The 20,114-nt window shown below is 48.0% G+C and overlaps 2 protein-coding genes across 2 annotated transcripts; one reads left to right on the forward strand and one right to left on the reverse strand.

The window, feature by feature from the left end:
• The first annotated feature begins 350 nt into the window (after positions 1-350).
• Positions 351-3,924, forward strand: ccdc160 (coiled-coil domain containing 160). Its single transcript, XM_088925394.1, has one exon. The coding sequence runs from the start codon at positions 361-363 to the stop codon at positions 1,345-1,347; it is 987 nt and encodes a 328-aa protein (XP_088781520.1). The 5' UTR covers positions 351-360; the 3' UTR covers positions 1,348-3,924.
• Positions 2,264-17,315, reverse strand: cab39l1 (calcium binding protein 39, like 1). The gene is made up of 9 exons (XM_088925395.1): positions 17,105-17,315; positions 11,567-11,746; positions 10,806-10,970; positions 10,450-10,568; positions 9,018-9,186; positions 8,710-8,769; positions 8,557-8,622; positions 7,197-7,340; positions 2,264-6,544 (listed from the first exon to the last, which is right to left on the reverse strand). Exons 2-9 carry the CDS (start codon positions 11,681-11,683, stop codon positions 6,356-6,358), a joined length of 1,029 nt encoding a protein of 342 aa, XP_088781521.1. The 5' UTR covers positions 11,684-11,746; positions 17,105-17,315; the 3' UTR covers positions 2,264-6,355.
• Positions 17,316-20,114: the final 2,799 nt, after the last annotated feature.

Consider the following 20,114-nt stretch of genomic DNA (forward strand, 5'->3'; position numbering starts at 1 on the left):
TTCCTCTTTATGGAATACCAAGGCATTATTTTTTGTATACTTTAACTATCACAGAGCTGGCTACTGCACAGGCTTATCGGGGTCTTTATTGTGACGCTCATAAGAGAGCTCATGAGAATGGAATGGTGTCCACAAGGTGTAAAAACGTTTCCTCTCTATGAAAAGACAGTTTGGCATTGAGTAGGCGAATGGAGTGGTTTTCAGTCCTTCAGGGGTATGCGAAAAGACAAATTCCTAATGCAAGAAATTGTATATGGCCAATAAAGTGATCTGATCTCTGATCTGAGTATGGCAACCCGCAGAGGACGGCTGAGCATCTCTATCGTCTGTTTTGTGCTCTGCCAGGTTTCCCCAGTAGGAATGGAGACGGCAGCAGGTTTGCAGGAGGGGGCGGCGACCGGGGCGTGGAAGGAGCCCCACTGGGTGGCCACACTCTTCCCCCCCCGCTTCACGGCGCTGGACCTGTTAGGGGAGACCCCCCACTTGCTGTCTGAGAGGCTGGCCTGCCAGAGGGTCCGCAGGAGACAGGAGATCTACCAGGCGGCACTGCAGGAGCTCCAGGACAGAGAGAGGGGGGAGAGGAGGCAGCAGCTTTCCAGGATGATCCGCAGGGAGGCGCCCGCCCCGCCCACGGAGCAGCCCGTGAGCGTCGTGGCCGCGGGGGACGGCCACAGCTCCCCGGCCAGCGCGGAGCCCGGGGAATCCTGGGAAGAGGAAGAGTGCTTGTGGGACGCCCGGGAGGTGTCGGCCCTGAGACGGGCCAGGCGCCAGCAGGATTCCGAGCGCCAGCGGCTCCAGACCCGTCTGGCAGAGGCCCTGGCGCAGAACGAGAGAGAGCGGGAGGCGCGTGGGCAGCTGCAGGAGGCCCTGGGTTCGAGGGAGCGACGGCTGTCCAGTGCCAGGAAGGAGATTGCACGCAGGGCGCTGCACCTGGACGCGCTGTTGGCGGAGGGGCTGAAGAAGGACTCCACCCTGGAGGCACAGGCCAAGGAGGCCCGAGAGAAAGAGGCCGAACTGAAACGGCTTAACCAAGAGCTGAGGAACGTCCAGGCTGAGGCGCGGGAGCTGAGGCAGCACAGTGCGGGGCTGGCCTCCGAGATCAGGAGACTGAGGCAGGAGAAGGAGGCAGGGGAGCGCCGGGCGGCGGCGGCGGCGGCTCAGGCGGAGAGCGAGGCGGCCGTGCGGAGGCTGAGGCAGGAGCTGGAGGCCGTCCGAGCCGAGCTGGAGGCAGAGAGGCGCCATCACAGCAGGAGCCTCAACGCGCTGGAGCTGCTCAGGAGGCATTTCGCTAGTTTGCCTTGCACGGACGCCCAGGACGACCCAGCGGCAAGGATCTGCAAGATGTGATTCAGACGCGTTTGGGGGACTGTTAAAATGCTTGGTTGAAAAGAAACGCCACTGTTTGTGCACAACACGAATTCAGTGAGTGGAAGTTTATCAGGACGCAGCTCTACTGATATCAGAGGGGATATTACCGATACAGTTACCTCCTGCTGGCCTTAAAGCATGATCTGTGTGCAGGGGGCAGGATGTGACCATTCAGATTCGCTTCAGTCAGGAACTGGCCCCTAATGCAACCTTCATTAATTAGGAACCTTAATTACGTAACGACAATTGTAAGCAGCTCGTGTAACCCGAAAGCCAGGGCGTGCGAGAACGTACGCGGCCGACACAGGGGGAGTCGGGAGACGTGTCGCGGCTCATTCTCTCCGCGCCTCTCAGGTCTGGTTCGTCCTCACGATCGAACTGCGTTACCCAAGAAGCAGGACTGTGCTTTCGACTCCCTAGGACTGCAGCAGGAGTGGCAGAGCGCCCCCCAGAGGAGAGTGAGGGTGAGCCAGGCTCCCCTCGGTTCTCGACGCAGCAGAAGCACCCCTCACGAAGCACACGGGCCCCTCAGATCAACACCATCGACGAGCGTCTCTGACGAGTCGTCACGGGGGGGGGGCGAGGGTCGGGACTCAGAGAAATAAAAAAAACGGCTGAAAAAATTAAAGCCCACCTGATATCCGAACCACGCAACCCGTGCAGCTTTTGTGAGATGTGTGCAAGCAGGGAGCCAGATTTTGCAAAGGGTCTGTCTGTCTAATGGAGATCAGATTTCAACACAATTATGTTGAGAGTGTAAAAAAAAATATGAAAAACTGAGGGACAGACCGCGGCGTCAAAAAAGTGCTGTAGGCTGAAACCAGGAGACAAAACAAGACGAGATGGGGAAGCTGAAAAAAAGTAACCAAACAATGTAATGGATTTTATTTGACTATTTTTAATTTTGTTTAATTTTTATTTTTGTTCCAATTACAGTTCCAACACCATTTGAAATAGAGGTTATGTACAAGTTACCGTCTTCCTGAAATGAAAAATGTCTGAGAGACAGGAAGGACCATTTAATTAATAAAGAAGGCAGATGCAAAGGTAGCCATAGACAGAAACACAGAAACCAGTGATAGCAGCTGTCCTACATATACCACTAGTCATACAGGTGACCCTAAAATCAGTGATCCCCAGCAGGTTTCATGAGCCTCTCATTCATTCACAACTTTAGATCTGGGAGAGGCTATATGGTTATAAATTATAAAGTAATAAACCTATTAAATAATTAAGGGCTCACGGAATACCAAGATTTTATTAGGGACCAGAGATGATCAACATCCTAACTTGCAGCCAGTAACAAGAGTGGGGGAAAAAAGGCAGTTAAGAGCTGCAAAACGCTACACGCATCTGCCGTCACATGCATTAAGGGCTCAAAGTTGATCAGTTCCTCTAAAAACTGAAACTACATTCATACCCAGCCAAATAAATATTCATTCAATCATTAGTCTAAACGTATCTAGTTTTGCTCCATTGTTCACAGCTGCTTTGAAGCACAGTTGTAGGATAAAAATGAAAAGAGATGAGACTACAGTAGAGAGTTGGGACTCTCAGTGACTAGCTGTATTTAAATATATTTTAAAGATTGTCGGTATGTAATCAAGAACCAAACAGTTTCCCTATCCTTGGTAAGGGAGTTGAATTTGAAATACTTCTCTGACCAAGTCTGTTGTACTTTCCTATGACAAGAGGCCTAATATTGTGCACAGTGTCCACAAAGACATTGAAGTCATAAGATTCCTGGAATGATTTTAATACAGTACATAAAGGACTGGATCCTTTTCTCTGTTCAGTCAATAATGTAGCCTTGTTAACAATCCTCCTGTTGTACATTCTTCCAGAACCGCTAATTCGTGTACACTGATAACAGATTCTTCCTCTGATTAACAGTCCTTTTACTAAACCATCTAGAAGTCATTAAATTTGCCGGCATTAGCATCTTGTAGCCTGATCTCATCAGATCCCAGAAGCTGAGCATGGACCGGTCTGGTCAGTTGTAGGAGGAAAGACCATGAGAAAAAACAGTTTGCTACTACAAGTGGTGTTGTGGTCCAGTAGATGGTGCTCTTATCTCTGGACCAGAATTTCCAAAGGAATCCCCCAGTGTGGTAACTGGGCACACTGCATTTAATAATGATTTCATGGCACTGTTCCTAAAAGAAGAGGTGTTAGCCCTTATGTCCAGAGTAGAAATAAGACTGAACATGGTGCAATTTGGCATCCCTCAAGTTCTTTAATTCAACTGTTGAAGCAATTTCTACTTTCTCTGGGTCTGTAGTGTAGTGGGGCTGCTATACCACGCATTGTCCAGGTGTTTGCTGGTCTGTGGTGTGTGAAATTAGGAGGTCCCCTCCTTTATGTAAGGAGCTTTGGAGCCATAAGGGATACAAGCCATTATATACTGCAAGGAATCAGTATAATAGCCCATCTGAAGTCTATTCTATAAAACTTAGGAAACAAATCAAAAACAGGCAAAGGATCATTTCCATTGTTTTTCTTTAGAGATTTTCACTGAAGAATCTTCCAGAAAAGAAATATATGAATCTACATTCAAAACTACTGTCTGTCTTTTTTTAATGAGCGGGCACTACAGAGGTCACTGCTGAGCAGAAAAAAAACACACACTTGTCTTTCTATCAATGAGTCAGAGATCGATTTGAATAGTTCCTGTGATCCCTCCCTCTCTGCGAGAAAACTGCAAAGCTATCCCTTGCTGGATACCCATGAGCATGGGGGATCAATGAAAATGCTTGTGCAAAAAAAGGGAAAATGTCCAGCATTAATGTATATGTTTTTTCAGTAAAGTTCTGGTTTCCCTTTGGGCTAAATAATTACATATTAAACTGGAAAGCAGACATGATACTTAGTAAATGTACTAAAGCTGAATGAGATTTGTATCAATCAAATTTCAAAGCTTCTACACCCGTGGCCTACTTTTGTGTAACTCTAGCATGGATGATAATTTGAGATTAGTAATCTCAAACAATTCCTGGGCACCTCGTTTCTTCTGGGGGTTGTTTCACCCACATTCCCAGTCCCAGTCTAATTATTTAAAGGTTATATGCATGATTATAATACTTCTAATTAGGCTCCAAGGTGATTTGTAGGTAACCGTGCCTTTACTGTTTGTAAGTAGTTATTCTTTTAATGACTTAAAAGATGTCTTGTGTAATCAACTGTAACCTAATGCCTAATTTAGAAGACAGGTTAGTTAATTGACTACTCATTTTAGAACAAAACCCAGTAGACAAGGCCCTACAGAAAGAGTTTGCCACCTCCCTGATTTTAACCGTGCCCTGCAGACAGATGCAAAATGTTTTGTCATAGCAATACATTTTCACATGGAAGGCGTTTTTTGGTTTAGAATGGTTTTTATTCCTGTCTGAAAGCTACTGAGATGACACAGGGAGTTCTTATACTTAAGAGCTCAATCAAATATAATAAAAGAAAAAAAATCCAGACCTACTTGTCTAGAATGTGCAGGTTTCCAAAACTGCTGAAAGCTGTTTAACCCTTCACCCAGGGGAAGAGCTGCTCACAACTGCAGGAGACCTAGAAAACCTGGTGGATTCTAGTCCCTGAGGACTCGAGTTGTGAACCCTTATACAGGAAACCTTTGTAAGGAAACTAATCTGATTTTAATCAAAATCAAGAGGCACTTTAATTTGTGACTCTTAAATATATATATATACGCCAAACTGGGTATAAATTTGTTCTATCCATATAAAATACCAAGAAGAGAAAATGCAAGCATAAATAGTAAACTGCAAACTACATTTCTCAAGATCTACAGGAATTATTCTAAGTGCATAATCGGACCCTAAACTATTTCTACAAACGTTACTTTAATGTCCCTTAGGACCCAGATGTTAACTTTCCCCCTGGAGAGAGCAATTTCCAATCCCAGGATACAGGCTGTTTGCCCGCATTTGATCCCCATCCAGACCCTTCATAACTTCACTAATTATATATTCCTGTCCTTCACAGGAATTCACATGAGAACAGACAACGGCTTACCCTGCTCTGCACTGATGGCTTGTTTTTATTTATAACTAAACTGTTCACCTTGGTAAATTCAATACAGCACTTAATTCGTTTATCAAATTTCCCCATTGTAACACGTAAGCATTCCTATTTTATTTTATATATATATACTGTCAGCAGCATATTTATTAAGTTATAAATAAGAGAGGCCGTGCACAGTTCCCCCAACGACCTGGAACAACAGCGAGTGGAACTGGGGGGTGCAGTTAGGGTCAAGATCAGCAACACCCCCCAGCCTGGGACGTGAACTGGCAGCCCTAGGGACGCAGTGCTCCCCTCATTGACGCAAAGCGAACAATCACAGTCGTCAGCACAGGCAGGCAGATACACACTGGAGAGAGAGAGATATATATATATACATACAGTAACAATGCACGATATATTCAGGTACCAGCCCCAGTAATGTGCAATTACCGTAGCTCACACACTGCGTTTACACTCGCCGCTCTCAAACCCAAAAAGCAAACACAAAGATGTCAAGCAGTCAGAAGCCAGGAAGCCTTCCAGGTTTTAAGGCTCAGAAAATGGCAGCTCTGAGGGACTTTCTAATCACATCCATCACCCAGTTTTAAATCAAGCACTGTCTTAAGGCATTTCTCTAGAGAGGTTTTTTAAACGCTTATAAGGTTTTTTTTTTAAAAGAAAACATTCTTTGATTTTTTTTTTAATAAAGTTAGCTATTGAACGCACACAGCTCAGCCAGTTAAAAAAATTGGAACCCCAGACATGGGTTAAATAACAAGCTGCTCATCCTCCTTGGAGGAGATTTAGGGAAGTATTGGGGTGGTAGGGTATATCCCCAAAATTTTCAAGACCCACTTCTTGACCCTAGCAGGCAGGGTCAAGTGTCTACAGGAATCGGGGTCCTACCATCCCCCTGTGGAGGTGGGGGAGTTGAGTTTGACGCGCTCAGGGGGCCCAGGGGCATGCTGGGAAGGCTTTAGGTCTCCTGGGGTGTGGCCCTCCTCAGATCCCGGATCTGCTTGATCAGGTAGTTCTTCTCGTCGCAGAACTGCTCGTCTTCGGATCGGTCCGTGTGGAACTTGCTGAGGAACTCCACCAGCTTGGCCTGGTTCTTCAGGAGAATGTCCATCACGGGCTGGGTCTTGTTGGGGTTGGCGACAAACACCTGGAGACGACAACCACAACGTGATCAAACTGGATGCGCGCCGTCGCCGGATCGCACGGTGATGATGCACCTGACCTAAAAAAGCACATGTTCTAGTTTCCACCATTAAAAATACTCTTTTATAATAATAATAATACTAAAATTACACTTCCCCTGAGCTTTACATTCTCTAACACTTCTAACTCGCACACAACAAGGGATCCACAGACCGACAGCCTTATTAAGCCAACTCTAGTGGGCTGCAAGTGATGGGTAGACCAGTAGGTGGCGCTCTTCACACTGGACCAGATTTCCCAAACCATTGCCTTAGTTTGTTGACAAACAAACTAAGGGACACTGTGATGTCCTAGATCCTAACTAGGTGGTCACTTAGGAAACACATCGCACTTTACATCAGTAGAGTTTGAACTGGCTAAATTCCATCCCGCGCTTTTGAAATCTGGCCATCCCTCAAGTTCCTCCTTAATTCCATCAGGAGCAAGCAATTTCCCCCGACAGACATCTCCACCTGATCGGTCAGGCAGAGCGGCATCACAAAGCGAGCACCGTTTCTCCCCCGCGACCGGATGCGAGGAAAACACGCCCAGCACGTCCCAGCCCGCCGTGGCGCAGCGCGACCCCCAGAGGGCGCTCCCTGCTCTCCCGGAGTCACCTTGAAGACGTGGAAGGCCTCAAACTGGATGTTGCGGCTGTTGTCCCTCAGCAGGTTCATCATGAGCTTGAGGTTCTCGGCCCGGCTGATGTAGCGGGTCATCACGGTGAAGTTGTGCCGGTCCAGGAGCAGCTCTCCCAGCAGCTGCGCGCCGGGGGTGGGGGAATAAATTAAATAAATAAATAAAATGAAGCCAAGGAAACACACACCGATCTCTTTCCTTTGGTAAAACTCCCGGACGTTTCTTTGCAAGCAGGGACGGCTGCAAACTCAGTTTTACTCGGCTCCAGCAAGCTCCGTCGCAGCCCTCGGAGCCTTCACCAGGGTGAAGGAGGGCCAGCGAGCGCTGTCCAGTGATGCCACCCCCGCCCGTCAGAAAGCGCGCGCGTGCACCACTGCGCCTCCCGGAGGAGCTGGTGAGAACTGGCAGAGTGACACATATTCCAGGGTCTCTGGTTTGGACCCTGGCTGACTGGTGCCCACCCAAATCGCCATGGCATTATGGGAGTTACCCGAGGAGTCCCAGGGAGGTGGGGTCAGGCTCCAGGTAGAGCTCCCCACCCATGTGTTTCACCCAGGAAACAGCTGGTCAAGATCCTTGGGTCAAATATATGCTCTTATGCTCATGCTCACCTATAAGGCTTTACATGGCTTGGCACCTCAATACCTGTCTGAACTTTTATCGCCCTACTCCCCACCTCACAACCTCCGCTCTTCAAATTCTGCCCTCCTTACTGTCCCCCAAGCCCGTCTACATTGTATGGGCGACAGGGCCTTCTCCTGCTATGCCCCCAAGCTCTGGAACTCTCTCCCCAAGGATATCAGAGAGTCACCTTCTCTAAACTCCTTCAAATCCAGACTCAAAACCCTCTTCCTCAGAAAAGCCTTTACTTAACTGGTTCCATTCTTCACCCCTCTGCTCTTCTTAATACCACCTTCCACGGTCTCCTCTATTGTTATTGTTGTATTGTTGTAATTATAATTGTGTCCTATCTTGTGAAATCTTCTTATTTATTGTTGTAGTCTTCTTATTTATTGTTATTGTCATCCTGTAAAGCGCTTTGAGAAGCCACCTTTAAAGGCGCTATATAAAATAAAGTTTATTATTATTATTATTATTAAATAACTATTAATGACCCAATAACAGGCAGGCCAAGTGACCTCCTCTCATTGGTAACCTTTATGTAAAACTGGCAACATCTGGAGCACCAGCCTCAGGCTGGGCTCTGAGCTGCAGCAGCACCTTCACCGGCTGAGTCTTCTAGGGAGGCTCAGCACTGCAGGTCTCTGAAGAGAAAGTCCCTGCAACAAGGCGACTGGGATGCTTGACATGAAAACCTGGCAGGGAGACGCACTGTACCTTCAAAGACTGCCTTTTGGTCACATAATTGTCGGAGTGCAGCAGCTTCTCGTATTCTGTAAACACCTAAAAAAATATATTCAAAAAATCAGGAAACAGTTCCGAGAAACAAGAACAAAACATAAACTGGCTCTACTTCAAAAGAGCACTTACCCTGTCGTAATTCGTCTCCAAGAAATCCGAACACATGATCTTGTGTCTCGTTAACAGATCCTGAAAATAAGCAACAGCCTTCAGTCCCCATGCCCAGAGATTTAGGTTACTCAAGACACAAGTGGTTTGTGGGGCCACGGAATTGCACACCTTAAATCGCTTAAAGCCGAAACGATGGGTGGGTTCATCGCCGTTTTTCTACTGCGCTTTCTTTCTTAAAAGAGAGCTCCGGCTCGTAAAACATCAGTGTTTCTGACTGGACGGCTCTGGGTCCCGCGACAGCGGTGCGGTACCCCCCCCCGGCTCACCTTGAAGGAGGCGAAGGCGTCCGAGGCGATGTCGAAGGTGGACAGCTCCACGTAGCGGAAGAAGCAGAAGAACTCCTCGGAGTACAGCACGCTGCGCGCCAGGGGCTCGTGCCGCAGACACTCGCGCAGCATCATGCCGCAGTTCAGCGCCACCTCCGGGCTCTCGTACCTGCAGCCGGGGGCGGGAGGTCAGCGCGCGGGGTTTCACGCTCTACGGCATCTCGGAGGTCTGCGCGCCATTAAAAAGCCGATGAGTTTAAAAGGTATAATGTCCCCGAGTTCGGGCACTCTCGATGCCAACCCTCGGGCAGGCAGGACACAAGCAGCCCCTGGTAGAGCCTGACAAGGGTTCTGAATCCCCAGGGAAACCAGGGTCCTGGAGAAGGAACTGGTGGGCCACAGGAGGGCTCTTGGCCACGTCAGAGCTGCCAGACTACCACACGTGCTGCCGACTCTCCTGCATGCCAGTGCAACCGATGCCGTCTGTGTTATTGAGCAACTAGTTAGGAAGCTTAGACAGCCAGCAGCCCTGAAAGTCATCAGTACTTCCTTGACAAACCCCAGGTGTTTTGTTTTTCTCTAGGACTTATTCGCAAAACATGTACCACCACGACAAGCGTCCTCCCTTCTTTTTCCTTCCTTTTTTATGCCGTCAGCCATCAGACTAATCCCTTTGCCTTTGCTCATTTTCTTTAAAAAAAAAAATAAATAACGTGCAATCAGCATCTCAGTGCTCAGTTCTACTTTTTTTTTTGCTTGCCGCTTATGCACTTGGAAAAAAAATGGAAAGTACTAAAACTGAAACTCAAAACATTATAGCTCTGGTACACCTTGTTGGACTCTATCTCATTCACAAATGCAAATCCTGATGGTAATAATAATAGCAATAATCCTTTAATTCACCAGGCATGTCATTTGAGAACAGGGTCTCTTTTACAATGATGACCTATCAAAGAGGCTCAACAGAAAAACTGACTGACAAGGGTGTGACAGTGTGAGGCAACTGGTAACTGAAACAGAACAAACCTGTAACTCATGGTCTGAGATAAGAAGGGCTCTATCACAGCTCCCGGAGAGCTCCAATGCACTTACTCTTACAGGTCTCTGCTTTCTAAAGACTGGCACCACCCGTCGCTTACTGGCCCCAACAAATCGGCACAATTAACTGAATTTGGGGTCCCTGATGGCTGAATTATCCAGGTGCCCCAGCCAGGGAGTTTTTGAAATTTGAGTCCCAAAATCACCAAAGTGACCCGGTCACAAAATAAAACATTACCGGTCTTTTGCGATGTGCTGATGTCATGCTGCCTACAAAGCCTCCTGCACTGGGCCTCTCTAGGAGGAGGGCGGGCGGGCAGGCGGGCGATGCGAGGTCAAAGGTCGCACAGTCCATCGACGGCTGGCACACGCCTGCCTCTCCCACGCCACTTACCCCTTGAGGAGCATGAAGAGGATCTGCGGCCGGGAGGAGATGTACTCCACCGTCGGCGTCCGCGTGCCGATCTGCCTGCGCAGAACGTTACTGAAGATCTGGACGACATCCTTCTTCCCCTGAGGTGGAGAGGAGAAAACGGTTTCTGCGTTTTTTTATACAAGTATATAAAGCAGATCTATGCTTCCACTTTCCCGTCCGAAAAATCTTTGTTCCCCTCCCCTCCCAGCGCGGATACAAATGCCAGCGGCCCAGCCACTGTAACGCCGCCGCCTCGGAGTAAAAGCTAAAAAAGAGACTGCGCGGGCTGTTCGAGCGCGTCCGCTACGAGCCGCTGTTATCTGAGGGAGCCTCACCTCGAAGTCGATCCTCTGCAGGTTGGCGACGAGCGCGATGAGCAGGTTGGTGTTGTACAGCTCCTGCGCCAGCTGCGCCACGGCCTCGGTCTGCGGCTCCTTGTCGCTGGTGCCACACAGGACCTCCTTCAGCTGCGACAGGCTCTTGGACACCTCCTCCACCACCTGCCGACACCAGAGTCAGCACGGGGGCGCGGCGGCAATCCGGGCGCCCCCTGCGCCCCACCGCCAGGCCCTCCGGCACCCCACATCCTGGCATTTCTGTTCACGCTTGAGAACAAAAATCTCCCTTTTACGCTCTTGTGTTTTTGCGAAAGGGAAATGAACTCGGCTCGTATTACCTTGCCTGTTACACTCGTTTCAATATCATACTTTTTTAGGGGTTTTTGGAAAAAACACACGGTTATATCCACCTTTGTGCAGTAACGTGCATTAGACTGAGCTAAGAACCAGCACCTGGAAAGGAGATTTACTTGTTGGCACAAATAATTTTGCATTTACTTCTGCCGTGCCCAGGTAAACATCAGGAAATGCCTGCTGTCTAACAGAACACAGGAAAATAAATTTCACAGGCTTGTACTCCAGTGTAGAATGCAGTTGAAGAACAGTCAGTGCGTGATCTGGCAGGAATGGGATAAGGAATATGAAGGACTGATTGAAGAATACATATTCACACACCTGAAGTAGGAACTCTACTCGTTCCAGATGTGCAAAAATAAAAATAATCCTCATCCCTGCTGGAGCTCATCTGAGCGACTCACCTTCTCACATTTTTTGCCTTCGGAGGTGTCCAGTTTTTCCAAGAAAGCCATGTTCTCTTTTAAGCTCCTAACGATCTCGGCGGGGCTCTTCTGCGATTTTCCAAACGGGAAAGGCATTGCACTGAGGAGACGTTCTCTGTCCAAGCGTGAAGCAGGAGGCACTGTCACACTCACCAGCGCCTGGGAGATCCAGAGGGAAAGACAGAGACTTGAAGGTCCGTGCATGGTGAACGCACGCATAAGCTCCATATTCACACGGCTGTGCAAATACACCATGTAAAACACCATGACAAATGGTAAGTAAAGAATCCAGAAAAATTCACATTTTAAGGATTTCAAATTTTTCCCACCCACCTTTGTTTAACCTCACACAAAACACCATGAGTAATTTCACTCCAAAAAACTTAAAAACTGTCTCTCCTGCCTCACGCAGCTCTTACAATTTCTTTTTAGAGCCATTAAAATAAAAGCTGCATCAAGGCTCGGAGCCAGTATGCACCAGGACACAGACCGCAGATGCATTTAAGAATGAAAGATTTTCTTAAGCGATCTTTCTCAAGCTTTCATGCTTTTACAGGGATGCAAAGGTGACACCAGGTGAGTGGAGGTTTATCTCCCCTTCTGAATCTCTAACGAGTAACGTATACACTTAAGAACATGAGAAAAAGGTTACGAAATAGAGGAAGCCAGCCAGGACATCTTGCACTTGTTTAGTAGCTCATCAGTTCTAACATTTCAGCCATGTTAAGCCCAAGCTCTGGGTCTCGGCCACTATTTATTCCTAGGAAGCCTGCTCCAGACACTCACGGCTCTTTGTGTTTTTAATTTCCAGCTGTGACTCTGTCCTGGTTTCACCGCCGAGTCTGGCGTGCTCCTCTTCTTTACAGATCATTTATAATTTTCTATACTTGGATCACATCTCCTCTGTTCTAGGCCAGGAGTCTCAAGCTCACTTCCTGCTGTCTTCTGGGGTTTAGCTCCACCCATGTTCACACATTTGCATGGCTGGTCTAGTTATTTCATCGACAGCATAATAGCAATACTTCCAGCCAGGCTCCGAGTGGATCTGTAGGTAACGGCCCATTTTAGACCTTAAGGAAAATCCTTTAGAATTTTAATTTAGTTACACAACTTATCTGTTTTTCTTACTACTTCAGATTGGAACAGAAGCCACATGATACAGGACCTGGGTTTGAGAACCCTATTAGAAAGGGTAGAAAGTCTCACTATGACAATCCCCTGAGACCAGAGAAGAGCAGGGGAATGTTGCCTGAACTCACATAATATTCAACATGAGGTAGACGGCATTGTACTTTCTTGCAATGTACTTTCATTGCATATACAGAGGAAGCACCACACCTGCTCACTCTGGACAGTTCTTCTTCAGATTCTGTTTGAGGGTCACAAGCAAGTAAACACCAGAGAACGACAAGACAGCTGGACAGACAATGAGCTAGGTAACGAGTAAAAAATGAACACAGAGGGTATAAATTACTCTCAATCGGCTGATTGATACTTTGGGTTTTGAAACTGCTTGCAGACCACAGACTGCAGCAGTTTATAGTGTTATTCCCAACACACACCCCTTTGTGGAAGGGTATTGCACAGCCCTAAGCAGAAGCAGTAGTAACTTCTTCAAATCAGTGAAGAAGTGAATGTGGCTGCTGTGCTTGACAAACCACATCACCCTCAGCCAGAGCCACAACACAAAGCACTGCCTCCGGCCTGCAGCGCACAGCTGGAGACGTTACCAGTACCTCACTGCAGCGGGACTTGGACAGCCTGAGAGGGGTACAAAGAGTTTTCACATCAGGAGCTGGTCTGAACGTCTGCCCGGTCGAGGAACCCCAAACCAGCTTTCAGCGGAACTCGGGCCCTGCATCCGCAGGGATCCCCGACGACCTCCGAGGACCCAAGGTCACACCAGAGCTACACATGGGCGAAGCCGGGGCCAGGCCTAGACCGGCAGGAGTCTTGTTCTCGGCTTTAAAGACACGCGGATCGCACCCTGCAGAATAGCGCACAGCAAAGGGAATATTGCAGTGGAAACTGCTGAAGGTCTTGGGAAACGTCCCTGTGTCCTGTGAAAGGCTCCGCGCGCCGTTTGGCATTCCTGTTTAAGCTGCTCTCCTAAGGAGGATGGGTGGGAATGAAGCCTCTTCCTGATAAGACAGAGTCAGTCAGTCTGCACCCCCCCCCCCCTCCTCCCACACTCTCGCTATCTGTAGCCTCAAGGAGCTCAGCCTGCGGGAGCCCTTTTAACCCCTCGTTCAGGGACAATCCAAAATTCCAGCTGAGGCTGGAGGGAAGAGGGGATTGCAGGAGTGCATCAATAAAATAAATCTAAAAGTACTATAGCTTATGTTTGCCCATCACAATTCTGGAGCTTTTCCTCTTATGGGTTGTTTGCTATCGGAGGAGGGAGTATCCTCATTTTTTTCGGGTTTTCCAGCCAATTTGAGGCTTTCCCCATAAATGGAGCAACAGTGGGAACTTTTTTTTTTTTACACGTGGGGGCTTTTTAAAACAAAATGCTTATGGCAGAACTGTCCTGGAGGTTACACTGGGTTAGAACACCAGAAGGGCTGCAAACCAGAGGAGGCCCGTTTGGTAAGATTAGAAGAGGAGTTCACCCAGCTGTTTCCTGAGAGAAGCCAGGGTATCGGCTTCAACAACAGGGCCGGGCGGCTTGTTCCCCACCCCCACCTCCCTTTGTGTAACGATGTGACTCCTGTCCTGATTGGAGGATCTCACCCAGCTGTCGGCTTCAGTTTGTTCCACACCTCCACCTCCCTTTGAAACCACACAGGGAGCTCAGTAATCATGCATTCTAATGGCAATGGACACAAAGTTCACCTGGATCCCCCTGCGAGTTCGGATTTCACTAGGAGAGCCAGGGACACAATGCCAGCACAGACAGACAGGCCCACACACACCCTCTGGAGTTTCCTCCCTCAAACACTGGGCGCTGGGACTCTAAGGACATGTGGTTCTGAAGCGCTTTTGCCAAGCAGTGGTAAGGGAAGCAGAAACTGACGTCATTCACAGAATACAAGCAGAGTGCTTTAAGGGGGGAAAAAAACTAGTCAAACAGCTTAAACCAAACAGAAAGCCCAAGGCTTAGCCAGAGAGCTGCCCTGAACCATCTGACGTGAGAAAATGTGCACACCCTTGCCACTATAAAGGAAAGGACTATTGCAGCTCACCAGGCTTGAAACATGTTTTTTATTTTAAAAAATTGCTACTAACGACCTTTAACCTTAGCGGGCAGAGTGGTGGCTCTGTGGCTCAGGATCTGCGCCTGTGACTGGAAGAATCCTGTTCCTTTGGGCCCCTGATCAAGGCCCTTAACCTCAGCTGCTCCAGGGGCGCTGTGTAAATGGCTGACCCTGTGGTCTGACCACAAGCTTCTCTCCCTGTCTGTGTGTCTCATGGAGAGCAAGCTGGGATCTGCAAAAAGACGAATTCCTAATGCAAAAAATTGTATATGGCCAATAAAGTGATCTTATATTAAAATACATACTTTAACCCAATAAAGCTTCGATTTCCCCCATGCTTCCCTGATGCGAGATGCAGAAGGAAGGAACTGTAGAACAGTCAGAGGCGGGAGGAGGCCTGGTTGCCAGATAGACAATAACTGATCCCAGAATCATCCCGCTGTTTCCTGAAACCAGCTAGGGCATGCATGGGCTTCAACAATGACTGGGCCACCTTGTTCCACACCCCCGCCACCCTTAGTGTAAATAGGTGCCTCCTGTTCTCAGCTTTAAACGAACTACTAGGCAGCCTCCACGTGTGCCCTCTGGTTCGTGTTTCACCGTTCGTTGTGAATACTGTGTTGACTGTGCCAGGGCCCTAACGGTTTTTGAACACTTGCCTCAGTCTTCAAGATTAAAAAAAAGTTTAATTACGCCCCAGAATTCAACTGTTTGTTCTTCTCTGGACAGATTACAGAGCAGCAATATCTTTTTCTCTAACGTGTTTACAAGCCCTCCGATTCCAGTAACTGGAATTGTGCCCTTTGACCTACTGTTATCTGACAAGGACTTGAATTCAGTTTGTCCATCATGCTGTCCAGTCAATGCAATATAATGAATCCGTTTTCAGCATCTTACACTAGTGTACATGTATGAGAAAGTAAACTCCACAGAAAACAACATTTTACAGGAATCTATCTGCGTGCGCGGTGAACGGATTGGATTTCTATCCCAAGTGTTAATTTTGTATCTTTAAACCCTAGCTTTCCACCGATTAAGGACTGTCCACAGTTCGAACAGATGGCAAGAGACAGGGTTCCATTAGAGAGAGACACCGAGGTCGTTCTTTTAAAAAAAAAATCCGAGAGCTTGCGGTGGAAGCAGTACCATCCCTTTAATGGAGCTGTCGCGGCAGACCCATCGATCGAAAAGAGCATTAGCGTTAACATCGCATTAAATAACACGAGTGACCGCTTTAAAAGAAAAAACGATCGCTAGTCAAGCATTCTGGCTCAGGCATGAAAGTAGGGGCGCCTTTTGAACTACTCTGATGGCACAATGACACAACAGGACACCAGATAAAACCTTCGGCAAATATGTATATATATTTAGTCAACTGACCGGATCTGTCAATACCGTCGGTCAATCACAACCGCCAGTAGATATTACACCGCACTATAAACACGGTCTGAGAAGTTATGCTGAGGATGTTTCAACAACTGTGTAACATCTGCTTCTGAAAAAAAAAACAGTGACGCAAGGTCGCTTCCAAAAATGTGGACTCGGACGATATGCATCTATTTTTCAAGAAGAGTTACTGCGCAGCTCTGAGAGCGGGGAGCTACGGCGCAGGGTTGCAGAAGCAGACGTGACGAGTTTCTGACAGCGGGGTGCGTGTCTGTCAGCTCAGTTCGAACTACAGAATTATACCTCGTTTGGAGAAACACCGGCATGAGCAAAATACTCATGTATTGGTGGGGCGAGCGCTTGTGAGCTTCCGAAAAAAGCTCCCCCTTACATCTGTCCGTGTTAACACCTCGACGTGCGTGTGTCTTACCGCCGCCCCTTGTGTGACAGTTTTCAGTTACCTAGACCAGCTCCCTCGTCTCCGCCTCCTGTACCTACGCAGTTGAATGAGCTGGTATTTTTCCAAAGTAATATCCGGTGACAGTCAATTGTCTCACTTTAAAACAAATACTATCGATCACCTCGAATAAAGACGTAACAATAATTCAGCTGAATGTAAAAGTACCAGAACATTCTGATGAGACTCTTGTCTTTGTTGCTGTGACTTTTTTTCCTCCCCCAATCGAGAACAATTTTGTTATGAACACCGGAACAAACATGACATTTAAATAAAGGATGCGAACTTTTACAGCCCAGCTGAAGCCAGACGATTTCACTCTGGCCGCGTTTGGTTTCGTTACCAGTGGCTGCCCGCCGGAGAGCTAGTATTTCAAATAAATTAATTATCACTGTTTCCGACAGCAGGAAAACATTAAAACCCAAAAGACAACAGAACGATCTTGGGAGGAGGGAAAAAAAAACTAATTCTACTCACCGAACTGGCCTTTTACGTTTTCTTTAACCCACTGCAAAATGCGAAGTTTAAACTGAAAACGTCACTATTGTCTTCATCCGTAAACTGCTACTGCTGCGTGCTCCCCGTCCGCGAGGCGTGGCGATCTCGCCCTCAGCCCAGGCGGCACTCCTCCTCGAGCTCGCTCGCTCGCTCGCTCGCTCGGGCTCTCACGCGCACACCCTCCCCTCCTCTTTCAGCGGCTGGGCGGAAGCGTGCGCGGGGCTCGCGAGCACCACGGGTCACGGATTGACACTGCTCTGGGCCAATCAGAGCCCGGCAGCCAGCGAGGGGGCGGGGCCTGCGCGCGTTCCGCTGGGGCACGGTCCTGCCTACACGCAGTACGTTTTTACGCCCGAAACTACCGTGAATTTATTAACACTGCCTGGCAAAGAGCATTTAAAAGAAAGGAAAAAGTCGATGAAAGAAAGATGTTTTGCACGCTTCAGCTGAAAATAAAGACTTTCCAAAAACAGATTTTTTTAATGGACCAATCTACTGTATTTCAGGGTATAGGCATGACCTACGCTACATTTCACTCAAACGCTCATATAATCAGTTTCCTTGAGCGTCACAAAGTGCTGTACACTTCCTCTTTTGTTCATTTAAACATTTCTACGTATTTTTGGAAAAAATGGTTAATAACAGATCAATTTATACACATTTTTCACTGTCCAAAACACATCCATTGTATTTCCTCAAGCTGATAATGTTAGAATGATCCTGCTTTGAATATCCTGGAACACTTCAGCACTGTGATAAGGCAGAAAAAGTATATCTATCTGGGTACAATACCGTGGATCTGTGTTACATAAACGAGTGCAACCAGTTTTTCAACCAGAACTCCCAACAGGATGTCCACATGATGGGCAGAGAGCAGTTTACCACGAGCTCTAGATAACTGACTTTGATACTGTTAGACAACTGGCCATTGGTTGTACATATTACCTGTTAATCAAAGTAATTCCGTCTTCCACTCTCATAGGTGAACAATGTTTTCCACTGAGATGCACATGCTTTTTCAAAGGAAAATCAGATAACCCTCATGACGAATGTCCCTATCTTCCTAGCAGTGTGGTTAAAACACCACGTGGCCCACCTGGTTAGGTGATACCAAAACAGGTCATGACAACAGATATAGACTTGTTGCACGGGATCTTTGCTTAAAAATAGTGTATGTAGCTTCAGACAATATGACCCGCTAATCCCTTCAGTGGAATGAACAGCATGAGACTTGAATGGTGTTTCCCTATTCTGGTGCTGCAGGACCCCTGCACCTTTATTGATGGGTTTTATTGAGGCTGAGTTTTTTTTCTTAATTAAGTTTACTGAACCTTTAGTTGGCACACTTTTAAAAACCATTGCCAGCTCAGGCACACTAACAGAAGGCTAGAATTCAGGACAGACCCTGTGTAGACAGTGGGTTTCTGAATCCCACTCATTGTTTTGGGTTGGCAGCTGACCACTGGGTCAGTACAGCACTACGATCGCCTAGAATCTGAGCATTTACCAGAGTTATTCTCACATCTTTACTTAGTAACCAGTTTGGTTGTTCAGACGCTACGTGAAAGCAATCACGCCTAGCTGAAACAGTTTGTTAGATCCATCCTCCTATTTTCTAACTGCGAGGGAGCTGGCACCTATCCCAGCATGCAACAGGTGGGAAGCCGGGTACACCCTGGACAGGACACTGGCCCATCACAGGACACACACACAAACCCTGGACAGGACACTGGCCCATCACAGGACACACACACACCCTGGACAGGACACTGGCCCATCACAGGACAAACACACCCTGGACAGGACACTGGCCCATCACAGGACACACACACAAACCCTGGACAGGACACTGGCCCATCACAGGACACACACACACCCTGGACAGGACACTGGCCCATCACAGGACAAACACACCCTGGACAGGACACTGGCCCATCACAGGACACACACACACCCTGGACAGGACACTGGCCCATCACAGGACACACACACAAACCCTGGACAGGACACTGGCCCATCACAGGAGACACACACACACACCAGACAGGACACTGGCCCATCACAGGACACACACACACCCTGGACAGGACACTGGCCCATCACAGGACACACACACACCCTGGACAGGACACTGGCCCATCACAGGACACACACACAAACCCTGGACAGGACACTGGCCCATCACAGGAGACACACACACACACACACACCGGACAGGACACTGGCCCATCACAGGACACACACACACCCTGGACAGGACACTGGCCCATCACAGGACACACACACACCCTGGACAGGACACTGGCCCATCACAGGACACACACACAAACCCTGGACAGGACACTGGCCCATCACAGGAGACACACACACACACACCAGACAGGACACTGGCCCATCACAGGACACACACACACCCTGGACAGGACACTGGCCCATCACAGGACACACACACACCCTGGACAGGACACTGGCCCATCACAGGAGACACACACACACACCGGACAGGACACTGGCCCATCACAGGACACACACACACCGGACAGGACACTGGCCCCTCACTGCTATTGAGACCTGAGCAGAGGAAACAGTCCAAATGAAGCAACTGGCTCAGTTCATGGCTGAATTATTTTAACTAATTGAGTTAAACTAACTGAGAGCTCAGCTAAAACCATGACCAGAAAAAAACAGTGACCCACAGTTATCAGCTCTTATATGTTCAGGTTTTCTGAAAGCTGTTTTATTCCTAGGAGAGCAGTAGTAAAGATCCCAGATTAAATCCTTCAGCACTTGCGGGCTCGGATCCGCCCCTCGCTATACTTCTGTAGCTACACTGACACCTACAGAGATCAATCGCAGTTCGTTTATCTTGATGACCAAAACAGCACTGAAGGCCTCTTCCTGGTGATAAGGCGATGTAGGGGGACCTGTTACTTTTAACCCAACACAGCGTGAAGAAACAGCATATTCTAGTCAGTAGCCCAATACTAGG

This window comes from Atractosteus spatula, chromosome 9 (assembly GCF_055471065.1).
Source record: "Atractosteus spatula isolate fAtrSpa1 chromosome 9, fAtrSpa1.hap1, whole genome shotgun sequence".
NCBI classification, from domain to species: Eukaryota; Metazoa; Chordata; class Actinopteri; order Semionotiformes; family Lepisosteidae; genus Atractosteus; species Atractosteus spatula.